General features: G+C 47.8%; 3 protein-coding genes and 1 long non-coding RNA gene across 7 annotated transcripts in view; 1 reads left to right on the top strand and 3 right to left on the bottom strand.

The window, feature by feature from the left end:
• Positions 1 to 1325: 1325 nt before the first annotated feature.
• On the bottom strand, positions 1326 to 8198 carry LOC115513986 (MAD2L1 binding protein). 2 transcript variants are annotated; one of them, XM_030315598.1, is made up of 3 exons: positions 6508 to 8198; positions 5739 to 6191; positions 1326 to 2254 (listed from the first exon to the last, which is right to left on the bottom strand). In XM_030315598.1, exons 2-3 carry the CDS (start codon positions 6069 to 6071, stop codon positions 1742 to 1744), a joined length of 846 nt encoding a protein of 281 aa, XP_030171458.1. In that variant the 5' UTR covers positions 6072 to 6191; positions 6508 to 8198; the 3' UTR covers positions 1326 to 1741. The 2 variants fall into 2 exon arrangements, with proteins under 2 accessions (XP_030171458.1, XP_030171459.1); XM_030315599.1 differs by having other exon boundaries at positions 5739 to 6004; positions 6508 to 8197.
• An 836-nt stretch (positions 8199 to 9034) lies between these two features.
• On the bottom strand, positions 9035 to 10125 carry LOC115513989. The gene is made up of 2 exons (XR_003968850.1): positions 9707 to 10125; positions 9035 to 9235 (listed from the first exon to the last, which is right to left on the bottom strand). It is a non-coding gene; the product is annotated as an uncharacterized LOC115513989 (long non-coding RNA).
• Positions 10126 to 10312: 187 nt separating this feature from the next.
• GTPBP2 (GTP binding protein 2) lies at positions 10313 to 19543 on the top strand. 2 transcript variants are annotated; one of them, XR_003968848.2, is made up of 13 exons: positions 10313 to 10524; positions 12293 to 12319; positions 12609 to 12793; positions 13147 to 13255; positions 13452 to 13649; positions 13948 to 14122; positions 14283 to 14502; positions 14926 to 15061; positions 15395 to 15453; positions 16064 to 16235; positions 16663 to 16827; positions 17063 to 17804; positions 17870 to 19543. XR_003968848.2 is itself a non-coding variant. In XM_030315596.2 (12 exons), the coding sequence occupies exons 1-12, from the start codon at positions 10339 to 10341 to the stop codon at positions 17237 to 17239; spliced, it is 1809 nt and encodes a 602-aa protein (XP_030171456.1). In that variant the 5' UTR covers positions 10313 to 10338; the 3' UTR covers positions 17240 to 19543. The 2 variants fall into 2 exon arrangements, 1 of the variants encoding a protein (XP_030171456.1); XM_030315596.2 differs by having other exon boundaries at positions 17063 to 19543.
• POLH (DNA polymerase eta) overlaps positions 18387 to 26049 on the bottom strand; it is a 40825-nt gene continuing 33162 nt past the window's right edge. The window contains exons 10-11 of one of the 2 annotated variants that reach the window (XM_030315593.2): positions 24119 to 24288; positions 18387 to 22422 (exon numbers count right to left, since the gene is read on the bottom strand). In XM_030315593.2, the coding sequence (XP_030171453.1) occupies positions 21528 to 22422; positions 24119 to 24288 (1065 nt within the window). In that variant the 3' untranslated portion in view covers positions 18387 to 21527. The remainder of the gene's footprint in view (positions 22423 to 24118; positions 24289 to 26049) is intronic. The other variant, XM_030315595.1, reaches the window with a different exon arrangement.

Here is a 26049-nt window from a genome sequence, read left to right as displayed (position 1 = left end):
ATTATCTGGACATTGTTTATAAAGACTTTTAAAATTTGAGGGAGCTGATGGTCCAATGTGTCTTCCATCTCAAAAAACAATTTGTAAGTCCCCTGTTGAAAACTCTCCCTCTGCTCAGACCCTTTGGTCTATCCATTCCCAAGTGGGAGGTATGGCCCCGTTCCTTTTGTAAGGCAACATCCTCAGATAGAAAACTAGCAGAAATTCTAACTGGTGAAATAGGCTTCAATTGGTCATAGCCCTGAAAGTAACTCAGACCTTTTGTTCTCATTGATTCCAGATTTACTTACCACTTATTAATGGCAGGTGCCTTGTCAGGAACCATTGTGAAGCCAGAAAAGGAAGTCCTGAGGCCTTCCGATGCTACCACTTTTGGCAGACTGAATCAGGTTAACTATTTCAGAGTAAGACCACACAGTACTAAGCCTCTGGAGCCAAGTGGACTGGGTTAGAATCCAGGTTTCACCATGTAGGCAAGTTGTTCAATTTCCCCAAGCCTCATCTATAAACTGGGAACAATACGTACTATGGAAGGTTGTTACATGAGATAATGTATGTAAAGTGCTTAAAATGTAATATACAATATAAACTATTTTTTCTTAAAAGACAAAAACATTCTTCTTAAAAATAAAAAATAGTAAATATTTATATTGTCCCCATTTACACACACACACACACACACACACACACACACACCTACCTACCTACCTATCTCCAACACCAGCAAGGTAAGGATTCTGTCTTCAATTCGCTTCCAAGAAATAAGCAGGTGTTCTCAGGAACTAAGAGCATCAGTGCTTAGCAGTCAGGACACCATCAAGCTGGGGAGAACAGCAAGGATCAGGAGGGCCAATTCAGAGGTGCAGCTGAGGAGGAACTGCCACAGGCGGGAGAGCGGGGTTTGCCTAAGGACAATACTGCCAACAGTAACTGCCAGCGGTGACCACACAGCTGCAATGCAGACAGGCTAGGCAGAATCCCCAAAAGGCCATTTGGCCTCAGGAGCAGATCCCACAGGCTTTACAAAGACTCTCTCTTAGCCCAGTCTCTCAGCCCCCTTCCCCTGTGTGACCTGGGGCACACATACTTTAATGATCACAAATACCAGTATGTGACAAGGAAAAAATGCCAGGCTAGGAGTCAGCTGATGAGGACTCTAGTCCCAACTCTGACATCAAAGTGTTATAGAACTTTGGCCAAGTCACTTAACTTCCCAGATCGGCCTGGGGCTGATAAAGAGAAAGAACTGCAGTCGAAAAAATCCTAGAAGCCCTGGAGCATAAGAGACCAAGGAGAAAGATAAAATATTCCATCTGAACCCTGGAAATCTTTAAAACAAGAGTCTCAGATAATTTAATATGGATCCATTCATTTTTACATTTAAGTTCATTATGTCCCTGGTAAAAATTCTGAAAGGCCACAGCAAAAAGCCACTTCCATAAGAGTGTCTGTCTATGGACTCATACTTGTTTTCCATCCATGAACAGAAATGCCTCACCCAGCACCTTCTGGGAAAATCAACCTTTGATTCAAAGAGATGTTGTTCAATGATAATTATGACAGCCACAGCCATACAATCAGCCCACCAGGAAGTCTGAGGAAGGGAGGCAGGCAGCCGGAAGAACAGAACATTCCTCTCACCAGGAAACAACTCTAGCTCTAAGCAAAAGATGGGTGACCTGGTGCCAGAGGGGGGAAGATAACTGAAGCCATTGTGTTCATGATTAAGAAGCATCCCCATTCACTCATGGAAGCCTTTAAGTGTCACTGGTGCCTGGAACCAAACGTAGTCCTCCCAGGCTGTGGTTGGGATAGAGGGCCTGCCACAGGACAGGGTCACAGTCAGTTTGTGACCCCGGGTAGGCACTCGATAGTTGAGCTTGGGTTGAAACCAATCTTCTCCACAGTCACGGTGCCCCTGTGCCATGACAATGGTGCCCATGAGTGGAGGAGCCTGTAGCTCACTGAAGGCATCAGCCATGAAAATGGCTCGGAAGAGACGGCGCAAACAAGCTGCTGTGCTCAGGCTCTGGTCCATGCTGTTGGGGGCCAACCGGGACAAGTCAAGCTCGTAGAACTCCTTGGGATTTAGGGCACTGCCGCCAAGGAGGATTAGCACTCGGGGTACTAGTGTCCGGGCAAAGAGACCCTCTAGGTGGCTGAGGACACTCTCCAGTTCTGCCAGGGATTGTTGGCATTTCCTGCTGCTCACCTCAACAGTGGCCCGAGGTTTCTTCTTCATCACCTCTTCTGCCTGTGAGGACAAAGAATCGTGAAAGGGAAGGACAAGATGGGGGAAGCCATTGCCCTCTGAAGATACCTGTTGGGATGCAGTAGACTTCTGGGACTGGGCTTCCACGGCAAAGACAGTGGATTTTATCAGAGGGCAATAAATCAAAAAGGAAAATGTATTCTTTATACAAAACCATATTTTTTCCCACATTTAGAACAGAAAGACAGGTGGGAATACAAACTGGTGCAGCCACCCTGGAAAACAATATGGAGGTTCCTCAAAAAATTAAAAATAGAACTACCCTATGACTCACCAATTGCACTACTAGGTATTTATCCAAACGATACAGGTGTGCTGTTTTGAAGTGTCACATGCACCCCAATGTTTATAGCAGCACTATCAACAATAGCCAAAGTATGGAAAGAGCCCAAATGTCCATCGACAGATGAATAAAGAAGATGTGGTATATAAATACAATGGAGTATTACTCAGCAATCAAAAAGAATGAAATCTTGCCATTCGCAACTACGTGGATAGAACTAGAGGGTATTATGCTAAGCAAAATTAGTCAGAGAAAGACAAAATCATATGACTTCACTCATATGAGGACTTTTAAGACACAAAACAGATGAGCATAAGGGAAGGGAAGCAAAAATAATATAAAAACAGGGAGGGAGAGGGGCGCCTGGGTAGCTCAGTTGGTTAAGCATCCGACTTCAGCTCAGGTCATGATCTCGTGGTCCTTGAGTTCGAGCCCCGCGTTGGGCTCTGTGCTGACAGCTCAGAGCCTGGAGCCTGCTTCTGATTCTGTGTCTCCCTCTCTCTCTGACCCTCCCCCATTCATGCTCTGTCTCTGTCTCAGGGTAAACATTAAAAAAAAAAACAAAAAAAACAAAAACAAACCAGGGAGGGAAACAAAAACATAAGAGACTCAAATATGGAGAACAAACAGAGGGTTCCTGTAGGGGTTGTGGGCTACACAGGTAAGGGGGCATTAAGGAATCTACTCCTGAAATCATTGTTGCACTATATGCTAACTTGGATGTAAATTAAAAAAATAAATAAAAATAAATAAAAAGAACAGAAAGACAGTACTCTGAAGCAGGAGAGCATCCGGAAATAAGCAACTAAAATAGTCAAGGAGATCTGGTGGCATGGCAAGTAGCAAATTTTGCTGTGCCATGAGTGATAACAGGAAATGGGGATAATTTGGCTTGAGAAAGGTGATTCTGCAGTTGGTCTTCCAGTTAAACATGAAAAATTGAACACATGCTTATTTGTGGTCCCATCTGAAATACTAAATGAGGGGAAAAGGAAGGGGAAAAAGGAAGGGGAAAAAGGGAGGGAGGGGGGAAAGAAAGAATTCCCAAGGGCAAAGAGAACTGGGAAACAGACAAAAGCAACAACAAATTTTTGGAAAACAGAAGGCACATGGAAGAGTTCAAGGGAGCTTATTACCAAGCGCTAACAGAGGGAAGGCCCATGAAAGCAAAATGATTCATACTGCAGAACCCCAGAAAGGCTTAGGAACTGGCAATTCAGGCATCACAGAAGAATGAAAAGAGGGGGACTGCATGAAAACCTCTGTGAGGACCCTTAGATCACCTGCCAATTTCCTCCATCCAGTCTTCTCCAGAGAGAAGACTTTCCAATACTGATGTTTTAGAGTCCTCCAAAGAGACCACGAGATTCCTACCCAGTATCCTTGAAGTCTATCAGCTCACAAGGCCCAGCCAGGCATACAGAGCTTTCACCAATTTATGGTTTTTGTTTTTTTTTAAATGTTTATTTAGGGGCACCTGGGTGGCTTAGTCGGTTAAGTGTCCGACTTCAGCTTAGGTCATGATCTCACAGTCCGTGAGTTTGAGCCCCGCCTTGGGCTCTGTGCTAACAGCTTGGAGCCTGGAGCCTGCTTCAGATTCTGTGTTTCCCTCTCTCTCTCTGCCCCTCCCCTGCTCATGCTCTGTCTCTGTCTCAAAAATAAATTTAAAAAAACATTAAAAAAAATTTTTTGAAATAAAAAATGTTTATTTTTGAGAGAGAGAGAGAGAGAGAGCAAGAGAGAGAAAGGGGCAGAGAGGGAGACACAGAATCTGAAGCAGGCTCCAGGCTCTGAGCTGTCGGCACAGAGCCCGATGTAGGGCTGGAACCCATGAACATGAGATCATGACTTGAGCCAGTCGGACACTCAACTGACTGAGCCATCCAGGTATCCCTCACCAGAGACAGAATAAAAGCCTCTAACATGACCGAGACCAAAACAAGCAGGAAAATGAATCTAAAAGAAACTGAAAGGAACAGAGGACAACTTCAAAAATACAGCAATTAATATTCTCAAGTAAAAGAAAATCATATAGATGTGAAACAATAGGATGCTATTTAAAAAAGAAACATGATGGGGCACCTGGGTGGCTCGGTCAGTTAAGCCTCCGACTTCAGCTCAGGTCATGATCTCACAGTCTGTGAGTTCAAGCCCCGCGTCGGGCTCTGTGCTGACAGCGCAGAGCCCAGAGCCTGTTTCGGATTCTGTGTCTCCCTCTTTCTCTCTCCTCCCCCGCTCATGCTCTGTCTCTCTTCTCAAAAATAAATAAATGTTAAAAACAATTTTTTTTTTTTTTTTTTTTAAGAAACATGAGAGGCATCTGGGTGGCTCAGTTGGTTAAGCATCCAACTCTTGATTTCCACTCAGGTCATGATCTCACAGTTTGTGGGTTTGAGCCCCGTGTCAGTCTCTGTGCTGGCAGCATGGAGCCTGCTTGGGATTCTCTCCCCCTCTACCTCTGCCCCTACCCCGCTTGTGCACGCACGCTCTCTCTCTCTCTCTCAAAATAGATAAATAAGCTTAAAAAAAAAACAAAAAAAGAAGAAACATGAAAAAGAGCTCTTAAGACTATGATTGCCAAAAAAGAAAAAAATTATAGAAGAGTTAGAATATCAAGTCAAGGAAGTGCCCCATAAAGTAAAACATAAAAACAAAGAGATGAAAATTTGGGGAGATGGGGTGCCTGGATGGCTCAGTCAGTTAAGTGTCTGACTTGATTTCGGCTCAGGTCATGATCTCCCAGTTTGGGAGTTCCAGCCCCAAGTCAGGCTCTGTGCTGAGCCTGCCAAGCCTGCTTCCCTCTTTCTCTCTCTCTGCCTCTCCCCTGCTTGCATGCTCTCTCTCTCTCAAAATAAATAAATAAACTCAAAAAAATAAAAAAAATTAAAAAAATTAAAAACTGGGGGAGAAAAAACACTAAAACTACAGGGTCAGTTCATGAAGCCAAAATGCAACACAATAGCAGTTTTCCAAAAAAGAAAATGAGAAAATGCGAGAGGGGTTAGGCTATCAATATCAAAGACTGGGGTGAGGAGAAACTAACTAAAGTCCTGGGGCTGAAACACATTCCTTACAGCTGCTTAGGCTGACAGGCCCTGAAGACTCTTCAGAACCCCTTTACAGCTGTTTACGGTCTAATCATCACAGTCTCCCCACCAGCTTTCTCCCAAAGCCTGTGCCTACCTGGGGAGAAGGTTTTCGGTAGAAGTGCTTAAGCTGTTCATAGGGCAGAGGCAGTTGTTGGCGTTGGTACATGATATGCTTTAGAAGTTCACAAGTAAACCGACAGCAGCCTTCCTGGCTCACAGGCCCGGGAAACACCACTGGCACCATGCAGTCTCTGGGGCGAAAGGGCTCCGAAAGGTTGGAAGGTTCTTGAGCGGAGGTAGTCTCAAGTAGTTCTATCTGGGGGGCGTGGGTTTCCTCTGACTTCTCATACCATTCCAATTCTAGTAGGTGCGCAGAGGAACAAGGCAGACACTTGAAAAACTTAAAAGCCAAAGTCAGTCTTCTCATTCCCTTGTACTGCGGAGGGAACAGCCCGACACATTCCCTCCGCAAACTCCTGTGTGGGTGGCGGCTAGGAGACTCCCGACCCCAGACGCTTACGGGGATTTAAGTGACGCCGGATGGAAGCTGGGGGAAAGGAGAATTTCAGACACCGTGACCAGGCCTCCGCTCAGAAAGTGGAATCCCTGATCTGGGGAAATTAGTTTACTGTAACTGTAATCAAGCGGGGTCCAGAGTGCCGCCCAGAGGAAGACAACAGTGGGGACGAACCAGTGGGATCCAGGACCGAGGGGGCGATGGAGTCCGTGGGGCCGGGCGGGAGCCAGGAAATGGAGACAAGGAAGAAGGGCCAGAGAAAGGGTCATGGGCTAAAAGACTGGAGAGCGGTGTGGAGAAGAAACAGGTCCCCAAGGCTCCCCGAGCTCCGGACCCCAGTCCTTACCAGGTACTGTGGCCGGACACAGCACTTCCGGCTCCGGAGCCGCCATCACTACCTCCTCCCTCTTCTCCGTGCGGTTTGAACAGGCGCCCCGCGAGGTATCATGGGAAGCCCACGCCTCCACTTCCGCTTCGGCGGTGGAGGGGCGGGGGCACTGCACCGCCGCAGTAATGGAGGCTGGGCCGAGCTAGGTTTTGATCCCTATGCTCCCTAGCAACACTCCCTCACAGGTACGCCGAGCCCTAACTGTACAGAGAACCCACGCTGTCTCAGACACTAAGTTCTGCCTTCCAGAGGACCCTCGCCCTCACGCATTCTCTCCTGCGTTCACTATTCGCTGGGCACCTACTTCGTGCCAGGCCCTGTCCTAGGTGCTGGAGACTGTGGCAAACAAACAGGAGGCAGTCGCTGTCCTCAAGGGGTTTGCCACCTATAAATACGATCCCACGTGATGAATTATATACAGTGAGGGGTGCACGGGCTGTGGATGCGAAGAACCGAGTGCCTAACCTAGCTGATGTGGAAGAGAGGGATGGTCCCAGAGGAAATGTGCCCAAGAAACTGTGACCTATAGGATGAGTAAAGGTAAAGAGGAGGACCTACCTATCCTGGAGACCTTGAGAGACAAGAGCATCCTTCATCCAAGGAATGAAAAGGGTTCACATTATAAAGAGTTAAGGCTGTGGTAGACAAACAGGATCCAGATTATGGCAAAGCTTTATAAGCCATGTTAAAAAGTTTAAACTTGATCCTGTAGGGGGATGAGGAAGCTTTGAAAGCTTTAAGTAGGGGAGTGACATGATTAAATTTATAAATTTAATCTCTACACTGGCTGCAGTGGATAGATTATATTACAGGGAGGATGAGAGAGGAAGCAGGAATACCAATTAAAGCTAGTGACTGCGGTTACCCAAGTGCATTGATAAAAGAGGCCTGAACTATGGCAGTCACGGTAGGGTGGAGAGAATTGGGTGAACCCTAGAGATATTTAGGATGTCCAATGACCATGACTTGGTGGTTGTCCCCAGGAAGAGGAGAAGGGATAGAGACTACTAAGACAAGCAGGTTTTTTAAGATGAACAACTATATGGCCAGTTGTGCCATTCAATGAAGGGAGAACACTAAAGGAAGACCAGGTTTACTGGTGTGTAGGTATGGAGAAAAGATGAGTTCCATTTTTTATATAGTGAGTTTCCTGTTCCATTGGACAGTAAAGAGATATTTAGGAACACCATTGATAATAGAGATGTGTTTGAGAGTCATCAGTATAGGTGTGTATAAGATCACCCAGGGAAGGCAAGTAGAATAAGGATGAGCTAGGATCCTGAAGACACTAATATTTAGGGGATGCGCAGAGAGAGAAGAGACTGTGGAGGGGAGTAAGGAGTAGCCAGAGAGGTATAATGAAGAATAAACAAGTGTGTCATGGAGGCCAGGAGGGGTGTGTCTCAGGAAGTAAGGAGCAGAAATCAAAACATACTATAAAAGTACAATGATTAAAATACTGTGGTGTTGGATCAGGAATAAACAAACAAATAATAAAACAGGAGAGAGTCCAGAATCAGATCCATGTGTATGTAGATCTTAGTGTATGATGAGGGTGACTTTTTAAAACAAGTAACTTGAGACAGCTCCCTATCCGTTTAGAAGGGAAAAAAATCAAATTAGTTCATACATAAGGATAAATTCCACATGGATTAAAAATCTAAACATAAAAATAAACCTCGGGGCTCCTGGGGGGCTCAGTCAGTTAAGCATCTGACTCTTGATTTAGGCCCAAGTCATGATCTCACAGTTTCTGAGTTTGAGCCTCACATCGGCTCTGTGCTGGTGGTGCAGAGCCTGCTTGGGATTCTCTCTGTCTCTCCCTCTCTCTCTGCCCCTCCCCTGCTCGTGTGCTCTCTAAATAAATAAATAAATAAATAAATAAATAAATAAATAAATAGCTTAATTAAAAAATTGGGATGGAGGAAGTGTGTGTTGGGTGGCTGAAAGACCCAGGAAGATGAGAGGACAAGTGTTATCAGGTGAGTGCAGCAGGCCCTGGTTATCAAGAGAGCCCAGAGCTGGTGGTGGTGAGAATGTTGGGGGAATGGACTTGGCTCTCCCAACCCCCATCCTTCTTGAGATCTCTTCCTGAGTTCCTCAGTCTCAGCCTCTATTAGCAGTTTCCCTGGAGGGGTTGTGCCACTGGCTGGAGTTGACCTCTGCAGTATAACCTTCCTTCAGTGGAACAGAGTCGAGAAGAGAGAAGTCATGTGTGCTTTCAACCACTGAAGACCACAAAATTGGCTGGATCTGCTAGGCCCTTTTACAGATTTTGGTCCTTCTACTCCCACTGCTTTGGGGAGTTATGCCACGTGGACAGCAACCACCCTGCCTCCCTCCTTGTGGTCGAGGGGAAGCCAAGGACTCCACCAGGTCTGAACTCCTGAAAGGATCACCAGAGGTGAGCCACTGCTGCTGCTGCTGCTTCTAGTTTTCCAGGGAAAACTGAGATCTGGAGGGAAGGGCCTTTTTACTTCTTGGCTGTGTGAGAGCATCTCGATGTTTGTGAAAGAGGGGAAGTGGGCACAGGGTGAATGGTGAATCATGAGACAGCCATGGGGCTAGGAATTGAACCTTGGCGTCCTGACTCCCAGCGCAGCAACATGCTTCTCCACTTTGCCTTTCTCGTGTCTTGTACACTGGTTTCTGTCGCTGTGTTTCCTCTTTGCCGACTGCAAGAGCCCTAAAAAGCAAGAGAGATAGCTTGGCAGGAAAGTCAAAAGTCAATAATCCCCTGGGCCCTTGGCCAAGTTTCTATTACCTGCTACTTCCCCGCAGCCACAACCTTAGCAGTGGCTGACGTAACCGGAGCCCCAGCCCCGCCCCAAGTGGGGGCCAGGCCCCTCCCACAGCCCTGGTTATTTTAAAACTAAACTCGCTGTGCCGGGATTGGTTCTACTTCAAAACAAAGGGGAGGGGTAATTCTCGCCGTGGGCATCCGTGTAGCCCTCAGGCTGCAAGGCTGGTTTACGGGTTTGGGCCTCGTGTCGATGGCACCGCGGTGTCTCGGGTTGCTAAAACCAGCCCCCGGAGGGTGCCAGCCTGGTAATAAAGCAGTGACTACTGTGTAAAGGTGGCATAATCATCGCAACAATAACAGCCGTAATTAGGCTAACCACCATCTGCCTCCGCCCTGGCATTCGCCCTGACTCACCCCGACGGCACGCCAGCAGTCGGGGAAGAAATTGAGGCGGGGTGGAGCCAGCCGGCTGGAGGGATCAGTCTCTCTCCGTGAATTTTGCAGCTCTTCAGGTCCAAAACCTGTTGTCTGGGATCTCGCTAAGGGCCCAAACCCTAGAGCGCCCACAAAGCTCGATTCTGATGTAAGCCCTCGGTTTCGGGTGACTGTCCCACCTCCAGGCCGCCGGGCTCCTAAACTTGCCCTTAAAGAGGCCCTAAGAAAAGACCCACTCACAGCACCAAGATTGAGAACCAGACTACAGCTCCCCTAGGCCTTTGCGCGCAAAGGCTCGCTCCTTGCCTACGCCCCAAAGCCGCCCCACGGCCCCTTGAGCCGCAATGCCTCCTGGGAGCTGTAGGGCAGCAGGCAGCTCATTTAATGGAGATCCCAGACTTGAGGACTCTATCTCCCGTGGTGCCCCGCGGCTGTTTCTGACGCGACCCGGGGCCAGAGAAGGGTGGGGGCGTGGCCTGCGCAGGGCCCCACCCCGCTCTCCTCTGGCTGGCCGGACGCGGCGGTGGCAGTAGGGGCGGCGGCGGCGGCGGCGGCGGCGGTGGTGGTGGCGGGGGGGGAGGGGCCGGGCGGGGGGCTGGCGGCAGCGGCGGATGGACTCGCGGGTATCGGAGCTGTTCGGCGGCTGCTGCCGGCCCGGAGGAGGCCCGGCCGTGGGCGGAACCCTTAAGGCAAGGGGGGCCGGCGGCAGCAGCGGCTGCGGGGGCCCGAAAGGGAAAAAGAAGAACGGAAGGAACAGAGGAGGCAAAGCCAACAACCCTCCGTACCTGCCCCCCGAGGTGAGCTCCATAAGAAGTGGCGGGTGAGAGGAAACCACTCTTTCCGGTCCCGGTACTCCAGGGAGGCGGGACAGAGGGAATTGATACCCCCTTCCGGTGTCAGAACACGGAGGGGAGAGGAGAACCCTTCCTTCCGGTCCTAAGACCCCAGGGAGTACCTTCCCTCTGGTCAGATAGACCCCAGCGAGGAAGAGTGGGGAGGGAGGATCCCTCCCATTCTGGTCCAGTAACCTCAGGAAGAGTAGTGGGAAAAGATGATCCCACTTTTATCCCCTTGGAAAGAGCGGAGTAGAATACCCGCGCTTCATCCTTGTGAAGGGAGGGAGATTCAATCCTGGGATGAGGAGAGAGTTTTCTAAACTTGTTCCACAGGGGAGTACTGGGGAAAAGAGCAATATGTTCCGTCTGTATCGTTGAGTACACAGTGTAAAAACAGACAACAGTCAGGCTTAGGTCTTCCCGCCCTTTGTCCTATGAGGAAATAGGGACAGCTTCCACATTCTTGCTCCATCTATCCCTAAAGCAGAGAGTAACTGCTATTTCGTCCCTCTTAGGAAAGGAGGACTGAGGGGAAGAGCTGAGCCAGTGGTTATCAAATTTTAGCATGTATCAGAATCCCCTGGATTGCTACCTCACCCCTGGAGTTTCAGATTCAGTAGGTCAGAGGTGGGCCTGATACTCTGCATTTCTTACAAGTTCCCAGGCAGTGCTAATGCTACCTGGTCCTGGGGCCACACTTTGAGAACTATTGGCCTAGACCGTCATCCTTCTACCACTATTCTGCAGCCACCCATCCTAATTTTTCATTTTTAGCAAGATGATAAAAAGGAAGGTCTTTGCTAATGGGAAAAGATCTCCCTTATATTCCATGAAGTAGAGATTGTGGGTGAAGACCTGTGAGAGCCTGGAAGTCAGAAGGCGTTGGAGAGATGGAATGATGACAGGAAGGAAAAAAGAAAAAGAAATGGCCAGGGAGGAGCAGTGCCAAAATGCAGGACAGGCAGAACAAGCAAATCTCTTACCCCGTTGCTCCCTAGAGGGGAAGGCTCAGGCAACAGGTTGCTTCTCTGGTGGGTCACCTGATAGAGGGAAGAGGTAGAGGAAATTATGTGGGTGGGTTCGGGATTTCATCATCTGAGGCATGTGAGTCTGGTTGGTGGAGTCTGTCCCCTTTTTTGCATTTTCTGAGTTTCTTCTCTTCATCTCAGCCCCAGCTTTGGAGCCCTGCCCCTCATTTTACCTGGGCTCCTCTCTCATCAGGCTTATAGTGACCAGTACTGAGCTCACCCTTTGGCCCTGATCCAGAACCTCTTGCAGCCTCTTACTCTTGAGGACATCAGCGGGGAGGGGTGGGCAGGAAGGAAATGGTGTCTTCCAGACCAGTAGCAAAGAAGGGCCTCAGCAGCCTGAACACGGAGGAGATCTAGACCCCTGGGGACAAAACTTTGAGGCCCCAGGGGAAAGGAGGGGGTGAACTTGTGTCTAGGAAGAATGTACCACCATTGATCAAAGAAAGGAGGGGCTAAGGGTTCGGTTTCTGGCTTAGATGGGTGACTCACAGTATTCCTAGAGGCCTTTCCTTCAGAGAGGTCCACTGGGGCTGAGTAGAGGGTTTGTCTGCCAATGACCTTTGGCAGGCACCTGTCTAAGCAGGTGCCACTGAGCTTCCTGCTCTCTCAAGTTAGCTGCCTGGGCCCCAGCAAGAATCAAAGGGAAGCAGAAGTTGGGTCAGGACAACGTGTGGTAACTGTTCTCTGTTTCTTTTCAGGCTGAAGATGGAAACATCGAATATAAAGTGAGTCTTAGGCTCGGGTGTGTGTGTGGGGGGGGTGGTGCGTGATTTTTCTGAGATCCTTTCAATTTCATTATCTATAGCAGTTTAGGAATATGATTCAGGGTAAGGGCCCTGCACCTCATTCTGATGGAGGGGGACTGACTGTTAGAGGAGGCCAGGGATGGGGGGCGGGGGGCAGTTAAGGAGGAAGGGAAGGTCTTGGTCCTTGGAGCAGGACAGGTGGGAAGCACGTGGGTTTAGGAGGAGTATCTCTGACCTTATTTTCTTACGATACCTCACCTGTCCTAAGCTGAAGCTGGTGAATCCATCCCAGTACCGCTTTGAGCACCTGGTGACACAGATGAAGTGGCGACTCCAGGAGGGCCGCGGTGAGGCTGTCTACCAGATTGGGGTAGAGGACAATGGGCTGCTGGTGGGGCTGGCCGAGGAGGAGATGCGGGCATCCCTCAAGACCCTACACCGGATGGCAGAGAAGTATGCTTCCCATTCTCCCTCGGTTCTCCTCACCCGCCTCTGGAGAAGACCTGTGAATACCCAGTTATCTTGGGCCCGAGGGGCCAAGGAGGGACTTTCCTTCTGCTGCCTACTCTTGACAAAAGGCTAAAGTAGGGAAGGCTAGTGTTCTGGGCTCCTCCATGTTGGACCTAGGCTTTTTTGCTCCTTGATTTAAGATTTGTTTGTTTCAAAGGACGTAGGATAGATTGAAGGGTGATAAGAAGTGAAGTAGGGTGTTTGGGAGGTGTGGGAAGGCCATTTGGTCCAGAGGGCGGAAGGTGGGGGGCAGGAGAATAAAGTTGAGGTGTGGCAGTATGGCTTTGTGATGACAGGGTCGGGGCAGACATCACTGTTCTCCGGGAGCGAGAAGTGGATTATGACAGCGACATGCCCCGGAAGATTACCGAGGTGCTGGTACGAAAGGTCCCTGACAACCAACAGGTGAGCACACACCCTTCCCTATCTCTCACGCCCACGCTCCCAGGAGGGCCTCTGGTGGCAGGTTGTTCACTGGCCCGGGAACCTGGGGGTGTCCAGGTCGTTATTTGGTCCCCAGGGAGTGTCACTGCCCTTAACTCAACCATCCATGGAGCGATGTAAGGGATTGGAGCCCTTACCTCTGGCAATTCATCCACAGTTCCTAGACCTCCGTGTGGCCGTCCTGGGCAATGTGGACTCAGGGAAGTCGACTCTGCTTGGAGTCCTGACCCAGGGAGAGCTGGACAATGGGCGGGGCCGGGCTCGACTCAACCTTTTCCGCCACCTGCATGAGATTCAGTCTGGCCGAACCTCCAGCATCAGCTTCGAGATCCTGGGCTTTAACAGCAAGGGAGAGGTGCATGAAATCAGCGGGACCCAGTGGGGCCAGACTCTGAGGATGGGATGGTAGTGGTGAAGGACAGAGTCCGAGGGCAGAGTGTGGAGACTTGTCGGAGTAGTGTAGAAGACGACCCTGAGGGCACTGAACAAGCTCTGTCTCCTTAGAAAACAAATGGGGAATCAGCTGGATCAAATCAGATATGGGGCTCAGGGTTAAGAGGCAGGGTCACCCAGCGACCGGTTTAGGTCCTGGCAACTCTTAAAGGGTTGGGGAGGCTGGCAGGGGGCACTGAGAGCCCTGGGCTCTGGGCCAGGTGGTGAATTACAGTGACTCACGGACGGCAGAAGAGATCTGTGAAAGCAGCTCCAAGATGATCACCTTCATCGACCTGGCAGGCCACCACAAGTACCTACACACCACCATCTTTGGCCTCACCTCATACTGCCCTGACTGTGCCCTGCTCCTCGTCAGTGCTAACACTGGGATTGGTACGAGGCATCGGGGCAGGGATGGGGCTGGAGGGGGGTGCTGACTCTCCTACCCTGGGCCTCCTCAAATCTGGGAGCCAGACAAACTCTCCTGTTCCCTCTGCTCCCTCCCATGTTCTCACCCTTTTCTCCTACTGCCTGCCTTCCTTCTCTGAGGCAGCTGGCACCACAAGGGAACATCTGGGGCTAGCCCTGGCCCTGAAAGTGCCCTTCTTCATCGTGGTCAGCAAGGTGGACCTGTGTGCCAAGACCACAGTGGAGAGGACGGTACGACAGCTAGAGCGGGTCCTCAAGCAGCCTGGCTGCCACAAGGTCCCCATGCTGGTCACCTCCGAGGATGATGCTGTCACGGCTGCCCAACAGTTTGCCCAGTCACCCAAGTAAGCCTTTCTCACCCCAGAGCCCTGATCCACAGGGAAGGCTGCCATGGGGCCCCAGGGTGTGGTGTCCCACCCCAGGTCCAGACCAGTTGTGGCTCAGTTCTGTGGTTTTTCTGGTTGGCATTGTGGGAGGGAGTCTGTGGTAGCCAGCCTGGAGCTTTGCTAGTGCCTGGAACCCAGGAGACAAAATGCTATGCCAGGCATTCGCTGTCTCCCTTGGTCCCTGAGATAAGCCTCATGAGCCACACTCCTTGGCTGGCTCACAGACAGAGGACTCAGCTCCTGAAAAGGTGAGCAGATAGGAGAGAGGTACCCCTGCCCCCCACCCCTGCCCCAGAAGCTCACTTTTGCACACATGGAGCTCTAGCCTCTGCTTCCTGTTAGAAGTTTCCTTATCTGTCCATTCGCTGCCTTCCTTTACAGTGTCACTCCTATCTTCACACTGTCCAGCGTGTCTGGAGAGAGTCTGGACCTGCTCAAAGTCTTTCTGAATATCTTGCCACCACTTACTAACAGCAAGGAGCAGGAGGAACTCATGCAGCAGCTGACAGAGTTTCAGGTAATTGGCCACCTGAACGGGCAGTGAGCTGAGGAACTGGGGGGGGGGGGCACTGTTTATTTTTATTTTTGAGAAAGCATGTATGTGAGGAGGGGAGGGGCAGAGGGAGTGGGGGAGGACAGAGGATCTGAAGCAGGCTCTGTGCTGACAGCAGAGACCCTGATGTGGGGCTTGCGCTCATGAACAGTGAAATCATGACCCAAGCGGAGGTCAGACGCTCCACTGACTGAGCCACCCAGGCGCCCCTGGGAGGGACTATTTCTGACTGAGCCCTGAGCCTGTTTTGAGATTTTGGGCTTGGCTGGCCATTGATAGCATTTTCTTTGGCTTCAGGTGGATGAAATCTACACAGTACCAGAGGTGGGGACTGTTGTTGGAGGAACACTTTCCAGGTGAATTGCTTTGATTTGCTTGCTGCCTACCCCATTCAGCCCTCACATACCCATATGCTGGGTCATGGCCTTAAGGACCCTGGAGTTGAACAGAGCCCTTCAAACTGTGTGCTTGTTTCTGGATTGGGCTGTCACAATGAGAAGAGCTAGAAAAAGCTAGTCTGTTGGTTCACGAGGGAACAAGCAGTATTGCTGCTCACTGGGCATCTCCCGGCCCCTGAGGGAGAAATGTGGGTCTTGAGCCCCAGATGTATTCAACTGACTTCATTTGCATGTAGGGAAATAAAAGATCCCTTAAGACTCTTTTCAAAGCAGAGAGTGAAACCCAAGGGAATAATTTGCTCTTTCAGGGACCAGGTACTCAGTGTCAAAGCAGCAGGTATCTCTCTAGCCATCACTACTGGCCTTTCCAGGTATTAGCCTTCAGAGTCTGAACCTTGAACTGGGCCTCTCCCCTGCCAACATGCCAGAGTTTAGGGTCTTTCCCCCCCACCTGAGGGAGTCAGCCTTAGAAGGGAAAGAATGTTCTGGGTGACCCTCACAGAGAAGCAGGTTGTGGGGGGGGGGGGGGCCTAGGCTGATGCTGTGCCACCTGCCGTCTGGGCTACAGTGGGATTTGCCGTGAGGGAGACCAGCTGGTAGTGGGCCCCACGGACGATGGCTGCTTCCTGGAGCTGAGAGTATGCAGCATCCAACGCAACCGCTCTGCCTGTCGTGTGCTGCGAGCTGGTCAGGCTGCTACGTTGGCCCTCGGGGACTTTGACCGTGCACTTCTTCGCAAGGTGAGGTGGGAGGATGGGTTGCAGAGGGAACACAGAGAAGTGCCTGGGACACTGGCTGCTTGAATGAGAAGCACCTAAGATGCTTCAGAGGAACTCAAAGGAAACACAGTCTCTAACCCAAGAAGCTGGTTCCACAGACTGTTTGAAAAAGGCTTAGAATACTCAGGATACTTAAATGTGGATCGTTGTTGTGCAACCTGAATATCCAGGACCTTACAAATACTAAACATTAGCAGAAGGATTAGAGGACGTGGGAGGGATAAGGAAGGGTTTTAAGTGGAGAGTTTTGAATATTGTCTGTTGAGGTCTTTGTGTTTGAAGTCCTAGAGGAAGAGGAAATTCAGGAGCTGGAAAGGGTGTGAGGGTGGTGGGGGAGGGAGAGACTAATGCAAGGTCTGCCCTTGGTCTGGGGGCTGTGCCTCCCCAGGGCATGGTGATGGTGAGCCCCGAGATGAATCCCACCATCTGCTCAGTGTTCGAGGCAGAGATAGTTCTACTGTTCCATGCCACCACGTTCCGGCGAGGCTTCCAGGTGACAGTACATGTGGGCAACGTACGTCAGACAGCAGTGGTGGAAAAGATCCATGCCAAGGTGAGAGGGACGCAGCCATGCTGTTTTTCCAGGGGAAAGTCATAATTCTTCTGCCTCCAGAAAGGAAGGAGGCCTGGCCCCAGACTCCTAGAGAATTCCCTGATCCCGTAAAGGGGACAAAGCCCCACTCTGGGTGGGTAGAAGCCTGATAGGCCCCTGAGGGTGGAGAGCCAAGGCTGGTAGAGAATGGGATGGGAGGTACTGCCCAGGACCCGTGACGGCATATCTGCTGCAGGACAAGCTGCGGACAGGGGAGAAGGCAGTGGTACGTTTCCGCTTCCTGAAACACCCAGAGTACCTGAAGGTGGGCGCCAAGCTGCTGTTCCGGGAGGGTGTCACCAAGGGCATCGGCCATGTCACTGATGTGCAAGCCATTGCGGCAGGAGAGGCCCAGGCCAACATGGGCTTCTGAACTCCTCCAGGCAGGCACAGCTCTACTGCCGTCCCCACAATATATAAGGTGACTTTTGGCCATGCTGCCCCCCCTGTTGGCGGCTCTGTGTGTTAATAGGCTAGGGAGAGACCGGTGCTCTCTGCCCCTTGCTCCCTGCCACCTTTCTGGAGAGGTGCCAAGCTTGTTGTGGCCAGGGAGGGGCAGTCCTGAGGTTCTCAAGAAGACAGCAGAATTCAGGGCAGTGCTCAGCAGCTCTGTGTCCACCTGGTTGGCTCATCAACCCTGGGAACTCCACGGCCTATCTACCGGAGGGAGCTGACCACCACCACCTTGGCCCCACTGTCTGGACTGGGCATGATCCGCCGGTGTGGTCCCTGCACTTCAGGAATTGTCACAACAACTGGGGGTGGTCCTCGAAAGCACTCCTTTTTTGTATACCTCTTCTCAAGGCCATGTAAGTTGCCCATCTCTACTTGACTGTGGACAAAAGACAGCTGCTCCCGGGTCTGAAGCTGGCCCAGCTGGCCCAGAGTCTGAAGAAATGGCACAGGGGCAGTGCTCCCACCTTGTGCTGAGACATGAGGTCTTGGCCCAGAGTCTGAAGAAATGGCACAGGGGCAATGCTCCCACCTTGTGCTGAGACATGAGGTCTGTTCCTCAGCTTTGTCTCCCTTCCCTTCACTCAAGGGCCATTCTCCATTTTTCTGCTCATAGGCCCCACAGGTGCTATTTGTTGTGCTGGCCCAGGAGTGGGGCTGCTGAGCTGAGGCTTGGCATACCGAAGGTCAGCTGCATGTCAATCAGTCTCGTCCCTTCCTCTGCAGTGATTTGTTGGTTTTAATGCTGGATCAAACAGTGTTTTACTTTCCCAGACTAGTGACTGGGGACCTGACCCACAGCTCCCCATCCTGCCATCCTTTACCCCCTCCACCCTTCCTGCTCCCATGTTAAATCCTCCCTCTGTTGCAGGGAGCCTGGGGGAAAGGGAAAGATGTTGCCATATTTCCTACACTTTAGGGCATGGACTCCTTCCTTTCCCTTTGTTAATGTCCTGGGTTCCCCGGACTCAGGGATTTGTTGGTTCAGGTTTCTCTGCATATACATATATATATAAATATAAATATAAATATATACATACATATATATATTTAAATACACACATATATATTGTACAGAATAAAAATGTTTTATTGAATACACTGTGCTTATGCTTAAGATACGGGCTCAGCTTCCAGAGCTAGATTCCTCTTCAGGATTAGAGACAAGTGAAACCCTAGCACCACTGAGCCCTGGATGGAGAAAAGAGCCCATCTGGTATCATTTACCATTCTCCCTTTCCTGTCCCTCCCATGCGATCAGCGTTCCAGTATTGTGACCTGGGTATTCTGGCTTATTTGCATTGCTCTTGAGCAAGCAGAATAGAAAGTGAAACCGCTGCCTTTTCAGCTGAGACAGGTAACCAGCCCGCACTTGAGGAGTTGGCCACTTGCTATGGTCACAGTGATGAGGAGCCCACTTCTGTGCCATGTCAGAGATGTGGAGATTAGCGTGTGAGCTACTTAATGAAGAGTGGAATTTAAGAGTCACGTTAATCTGGCCCTCACGCTCTCCCTAGCAATGCAGAAAAGCTCGAAGTGAGGTTTACACAGCCTAAATTGGCTTCTTGGAACCACCTGGCCACACCTTAGTCGTTTCTTCGTGTTTCTGTGTTCAGAGTACCTGACGGTCATGTTTTATGGGACTGCGTTTTGAGCAGTGATCCTTGCAAAAGAAATTTAATGATAAATGTGGCCCAATGTCCAGCGAGGCATTCTGTCTCCAGGGTATTAAAGTAAAAGCTTCCTTAACTATTCAAGCTCTGCTGCTTTTAAAAATACCACCGGCTTGACTGGCTACTATAAGTAGCCTGTGGTTGAAGAACTTCCTCCTGTGTCGGGGACTAAGAGCGGTTCGTTTCCGTCTGTACAGTTGCTGATAAACGGCTATGAGAAAAGCTTGTGTTCAGCAAAAAGGTACTATAGCTTTCAACCAACACTGACCTTTGCATGTCCGTCTGCTCGTACCTCCATGGGCTTATTGCCACTATGCTGGGGCAGGGTTGGCATTTCCAAGAAAATAGGTGTGCTGCTTGTATTGTTGTTACTGGTTACTCACTACTCCCGCCCATCTTGGCCTCTTATAAGTCCAGTGAAACCAAAGTTTCTACTCACAATTTCTCTTTCCAATCAAGCAAAGTGTTAAAAATTTGTTTCACTTGATCTGTACAGTACCCAAAGGAGAGTATTGCTTCTTTAGGCTTTAAAAAAACAAAACCAAACAAACTTTTCACTGGATTAAGAAAGGAAATTTTAGAAAATGATCTCAGTATTTAATGAGATATCTTCAGGAACCACTGAGCTATACCTTGCTACATCAATGGAATGTTTAGGAGGATAAAAAGATGTGTAAGGCAGCCCCTCACCCCCATCAGCTGTATGTACATTTTTACTGTTCCAGTTCTGGTAATCATCTAAAATTGCTTACTTCATATGTTCCATCCAATGAATATCAAGTACCTCTTATGTGCAAAAATTCTTGCCTTCAGGAAACTACAAATCTAGCAGGGAAAGGGCCATGGTACACAGCATTCAACTACCTCAAAAGAGGAAGATAGTTTTGAAGAGAGTTTCCTGCTAGACTCAGGGTTTTCAAATGCTCCCCACTTTCTTCAAACTAAATACAGACCCCTAATTTATAAACAAGCTTTAAAAGCAGTTGGGTTTTGTGTACATATGAGAGATGGGATGTGTACACCATTCTTCCTACCCACTTCCCCCAACACACCACCTAATTCAGCTCATCTTCGGTTGGGTTCTCTGTGTGACTCAAGGTTTCCTATATCAAAAAAGCTGACTTCCCACATATAAGAACAGAGATTAAGAATACAGTACTGTAAGGGCACCTGGGTGGCTCAGTTGGCTGAGCGTCTGACTCTTGATTTCGACTCAGGTCATGATACCAGGGTCGTGGGATTGAGTCCTGCGACAGGCTCCGTGCTGAGCATAAAGCCTGCTTAAGATATTCTCTCTCCCTCTCTCCCCCCACCTCTACCCTGCTCGCGCACTCTCTAAAACCAAGAAAAAGAAAAGAAAATGGAACTATCAGCATGGACAAGTGCAGAAAGCTACGATAAGCCCTAAGCTAAATATTCAAACATCAAAAGGAAAGAGATGAACATGCCAGTGACCCTGAAAGCCAAGCACTACCTCACATTTGTACTTTAGGGTTTAAGGAAATGCCATGGCCCTCTAAAAACCTGGCTTGCCATTGGCATCTTCTAGATCAGTAGTCCTCAAACACCCTGGAGAATCTTTAATATACAGATTCTGGGTCAGTACAGGTGAAGGTGAGGCTGAGACAATTTCTTAGAAGTTCCCTGATAATGCTGATGCTCCTGCTCCTCAAAATCACACTCAGACCAGCAAGATTATATTTTTTTTAAGATTTTAGATTTAAGTAATCTCTACACCCAACATGGGCTCCAACTCACAACCCTGAGATCAGGAGTCACCATCTGAGCCACCTAGGTGCCCTAACTAGCAAGATCCCAGAGAGGATCTAGTTCTGATCATGACTTACCCGATCTAAACAGAGTTCCTGAACTAGTCCACGAACACTCTCATTCTACGTTAGACCAAACACAAGAGATAGAAGGGCCAGTGGCTAAAATTGTGGTCATAATAGGGTTTACTTGTATGAAATTCAGTATTTATTGAGTAGCTTCTGTGTATAGAGCCCTGCCCTAAACTAGTTACCACTTTAGGGTTTCAGGCCTTTACCTCACGTTCTCAAACCTCACATTTGGTCAAAGCGTTATCTAAACTGCCCCTGTCGCAGAGCTTGAGGAAAAATCTTTTTAAAACGTTTTTTCTCCATTACTTTTCTGTTCCAATCTTTAAGCTACAGACTTTAAGTACCTTGTCTTTGATTTCCAATCATCAGTAAGGTATATCAGTTTTACAGATGAAAAAGAAAGTGCCTCTCGTGGGCTTCAAGGCCCACACATTTTTACCGACACTGCGTCCCTAAACTTTAATGATTAAAAACTCCGAGCAGTTGTATCTCTGCAAGATAAGTCAGTTTTTACATCTCTGTCAGCAATGGAATTAGAATCTATGCCCGTGAAGAGATGGGGGTCTTAACTCAGCATCTAACTGGATTATTTTTCTTGTATAAAAGTTACAGGTTTCCTTGAGAAGTAAACACGTTTCCATCTCCTAGTTTACAGGTAAAATATTAAAACCCTGCAGCAAGCCTGAGGGCAGCACTAGTGTGTTAACGGCTTGAAAAATGATTCCAATGTCTGCATGCCCTCAGGCCTAGGGCGTTTATTACTCGAGGCTGAAGGGCTCTTGGGATTTCTTTTGCCCTGAGGAGAACTGGCAGGAACCACCTGTGAGTTTGAGGAGTGGGACTGCATAAAGGATTTCTGTAACTCCAATGCAAAATGATAGTCCGTATGTTCTGGCATTTCCCATACAGGCACCAGAGAGCCACACTTCTCACAGGGCACTTGGTCCTCAGCTGCCACAGGACTTGGGGTAGTAGTTGACTTCTGAGCCACCTCCGGAGCAGACTTGGAAGTTACAGAAGCAAGACTGCTTGGGCTATTCTGGGCCAAATCCATCCCTGCAGGAGTTGTTTTAGAGGATCCCACCTTCAATACTTCTTGACAGATGGGGGTGCAATCTGGATATTCTGTTGGAAAAGAGTTTGTTAACTTTTTAGGGCTGGACTGGGGATTTTGTGGAGGGAAGACGACTGAAGGATTATTAAGCTGTTTCTGCTTTAGAAGTAGACTCTTCTGCTTAAAGAAGGGCTCGGTTCCTGTAGCATGACTGGTTTGGAAAGGTAACGAGGGCTTGGATGGTGAATTGCTCGTGGGGGCCTGGGTAGTGGCAGTAAGAGATGACACTGAAGCTTCTTTGACTTTCTGCTTTTCTGCAGCTTTTTGGAAGAATGATTCCAGAGAAGTGGCTGCTTTCTTAGTGGCTGTCCCTGCCAGGCCACATTCCTGGGTCTTAGCTTCTGAACTGGTAGCTGGCACCTTTGGCAGAGAACTTGGGTCACTGCTCAAGAAGGTGGTGATGTCTGTGCAAGATGAAGGGGCAGAGGCAGAGAATTTGGTAGCACAGAGGAAAAGCATTGTGAGGGGAGGAGACCTGTATAGAAAGTAAAGGAACAAGATTAGCACCAGGTCACAGATTCAGTTTGTAAATGACTGGGATTATGGTTCTAGGATTTATGGTTCTTAAATATTAGGGTATCAGATTAATACTGATTCAGTAGACCTGGGATAGGCACTCTTCACAAGTTCCTGGGTGATGCGGATATTGCTGGCCTACGACCACATCTTGAGAACTGCTGATTTGGTGAACATCTAACCAGGTCAGACATAGAAACTGGATCCCCTGACTGCTAGGTATTCATAAGGTATGTCATAACATATGTAAAAACAGCTATAATCCTGGGTTGAGGCAAGAAATTTTATTCAGGGCAATAAAAAAGCTTTAGAGTATTCAGACTGGAAAGTCTCTTAAAAAAATCCTCTTAGCCATTCCATTCTGTTTTTAAGGAGGACACCATCTAACCCTAATTTTGACAGACTTTCAACTCAAATTTCTAGAGCATGAAATCCCACAACTGGGATTACCTATCTTAGTCTCAGAAACATTTCAAGAAATTCCTGTCACAAAGTTACTCATTTTGTTTACTCAAATACATTTTCACATGAGTTGAATTTCAGAAGATAAAATGTGCTTTTATAAACAGATTAATCCCTCGACGAGGTAAGAAGTGCTGTTTTAAAATTATTATAACAGTATATCACTATCCTCTGGTTTCATGCTCTGGACAGTCTTACAATCAGATCATTTTGATGCTTCCCTGTCAATAGGTTTCACACTCCTGGTAAGTGTTATAAGGTTTCATATGAACATAGTATCATAATTTATCATTTGGTTCAGTGAAACTGTTCAATATTTGAAAATAAACATATATATAAGGAAGTATAAGTTAAATAAATTATCCCAAATAAAGAAAAAAGGACTCCAGCTTTAGAGACCCCATCGTATTGTAGGTCTGCACAAACAACAGTAGTATCCACATGTTTAGATAAGCAATAACTTAGGTGTTCAATGAAACCTTTTTTTCTTTTCTTTCCTTTATTATTTTTTACAGTCTCTAGTATAGATCTATAAGTAAACAACCAATTTATGTTTCCCACAAAATTATATTTCCGTTGTGAATTAGGAATACTTTTCTCAATGTAATAGGCTATGTTAAATAAATAAATAGAGGATCCCAATACTGAAAATCATTAATATCTGAACAATAAATGAACACGTTCCAATCATATATTTGGTTATTTTTCATGACCAAATGAAGTGAAATGTAATACGACACTTGGTTTTATACCAGCGGAGCTTGTAACTGAGTTGGGATGTTAGATTGAGATTATCAATGAACATGGGTCGCTTGCATTGTCAAGGAAGATGTTTTTAAGATAGAACAATTAAGTGCTGAAATTCCCAAGTTCAAGATCCTTGAAACTTGAGTTTCTATACTCCCACACGCCATTGCTTGTTCCTCCTGACTGCAGCAAAGGCAGGGATAGTACTGGATTATTCTGCCTCTGGAACGCCCCCCTGAACTGAAATGCACCAAAGGCAGGCCAAGAAGCTGTAGGCAAGCTGCCTTTTTTCTGGTGTGCTGTTTTCTTCCATTCCTCTCTGTGATAGGTCCCACTAGCCAGAGTCACCAAGAACCTACCCCAGCTGGAAAGCTATACACCCACTAATTTTAGAGAAAGACAGGGTACAAGTGTCTTCTGAGAAGACAAGCTGGAATTAAACTCACCAGCAAGTTTGGATTCCTGAAGTGTTACAGTTCCTGATGACAGCAAATGCGTCACGGCTCATCTTGTGAGCATCGTAGTGGGTAAGGGCACAGCAGCGGCGTAGGCTGCTGAGACGTCTGTCTCCTTGTACACGAATGCTCACAGCCAACTGTGTGGCCACCCTGTCATTCTGTGGGTATAAAAGGATTGAGACCAGAAAGTTACTGTGAGCATCTGGGTTCTATATACTGAATTGTTTGAGAGGAAATTAAAAGAACCAGGGTGACGAAATGGTTTGGAAATAGTCATGTTTAATTTTTTTTAAATATTTTATGCTTGTTTCTTAGTGCAAGAAGTAATTGGAGCAGACAGAATTGAAGGATGAAATATTAGAATATCTAGGATATTTTGACAGGTGATGGGAACAGGACAGAATAAATGAAAATGGGAACTCTTTCCCTGAATGTTTTTTTGTGCTGTCTATGCAGGAAGATTATAACAAATACTTATTCTATTTTGTGACTGAGGGAAGGATTCATTTAAGTAATTGTCTGAGAGGAAGATCCAAGCTAGGATGTCAAGATTGAGTAGTAGGTCTATTATTTAATCTGCTGGTGATGCTCTTATACTTAAGCACAGAAGTTTCCATTAGCACCTCTTCCTTATACCCTGTCTATAGAAGATACAGTGTAGTGAGCTTGCCTCTAGAAAGCAAGATCATTGACCCAATTTTCAGTGAAGTCTAGACATCCAAATGAACACTATTGATGCAAGGCAAACTAAGAAATAAAGGTCAAGGGGCAGAAATATAAGAAGGCGAAAAGTCTACATAGGGATCCTCCAGAATCAGGAGATGGTGGTGAGAAGAAATACCCCTAAGGCAAACAAGCCAACAGCAGCAAATATTTTGTTGGGTAAAAATGTATTTTGTATTTTTGTACGTTTTGTAAATACAGTTCATAAGAATTTATCTTCAGAGAATAGAAATAGGCAATTGACTAAAACCATGTATCAGCTACACCAAAGAGACATAGGAGAGAACAAAATAAAGTTCAGGCCCTCATGGGTCTTGTCTTGTAATAGGAACTGCAGAAAATAAACAAGTAGGCATGTAATAGAAATAAGAAATTTCTATTTTCTTTTTTTTTTTTTTAAGTTTATTTATTTTGAGAGAGAGACAGACTGAGTACAAGCGGGAGAGGGGCAGAGACAGAGGGGGAGAGAGCGAGAATCCCAAGCAGCCTCTGCACCGTCAGCACAGAGCCCACCGTGGGGCTTGAACTCACGAACTGTTGAGATCGTGACCTGAGCCAAAACCAAGAGTTGGATGCTGAGCCACCCAACGCCCCTGTATTTCTATGAGAAAAAGCAGAGTAAGGAAGAGAGTGATGAAAGCTGCTGATGTGATGGGGTAGTTGGGAAGGTCTCTTGAAGAAGGTGACTTGAATAAAGCAAGAGAGGAAATTTTAAGAATATATGAGGAAAGATTCTCCAGGCTGAAGGAATGGCAAGAACAAAACTGCTAACGTGGGAGTTTGGTGTGTTAAATAAAAGGGAAGGCTGCCAGTGAGGTAGAGGCTACAGCAGAGAAGGACGGGGGACAGGACAGGAGATAAGGCCAGAGAAGTAGCCAGGGACCAAATCATTTTGGTCATGACAAAATAAAAATACAAAATTAAGTCTACACATGACTTAAGTATGAAGGGAAACCACTAGAATACTTTAAACGGTGAAGTGACAAGGATCTTCTATGTCCAGAATTACTTTTGACATAAAATCCTTTTAAGGTTAAAGAGAAAGATTTTCAGGGGTCCCCACTGTGTTGCATGAAGGCTTATAAAGAGAAATGAGAACGGAGCGACACCTAGTGGGCAAAGGCAAATTGGCCCATAACACAACTGGGATTGCCCACCTGAGAACAAACATTTCACCACCACAAGGGGCAAACGGG

Source organism: Lynx canadensis, chromosome B2 (assembly GCF_007474595.2).
Source record: "Lynx canadensis isolate LIC74 chromosome B2, mLynCan4.pri.v2, whole genome shotgun sequence".
NCBI classification, from domain to species: domain Eukaryota; kingdom Metazoa; phylum Chordata; class Mammalia; order Carnivora; family Felidae; genus Lynx; species Lynx canadensis.
Note: the sequence above shows the minus strand (reverse complement) of the source record. Positions and strands in the feature narration are given on the sequence as shown.

Coding starts and splice junctions, on each gene's coding strand:
- LOC115513986 (XM_030315598.1), bottom strand. CDS start 6,071: ATGAGAAGACTGACTTTGGCTTTTAAGTTTTTCAAGTGTCTGCCTTGT. Junction 2,255..5,738: donor ACCGAAAACCTTCTCCCCAG/GTAGGCACAGGC, acceptor TTGTCCTCACAG/GCAGAAGAGGTGATGAAGAA.
- GTPBP2 (XM_030315596.2), top strand. CDS start 10,339: ATGGACTCGCGGGTATCGGAGCTGTTCGGCGGCTGCTGCCGGCCCGGA. Junction 12,794..13,146: donor CTACACCGGATGGCAGAGAA/GTATGCTTCCCA, acceptor TTGTGATGACAG/GGTCGGGGCAGACATCACTG. Junction 13,256..13,451: donor AGGTCCCTGACAACCAACAG/GTGAGCACACAC, acceptor ATTCATCCACAG/TTCCTAGACCTCCGTGTGGC.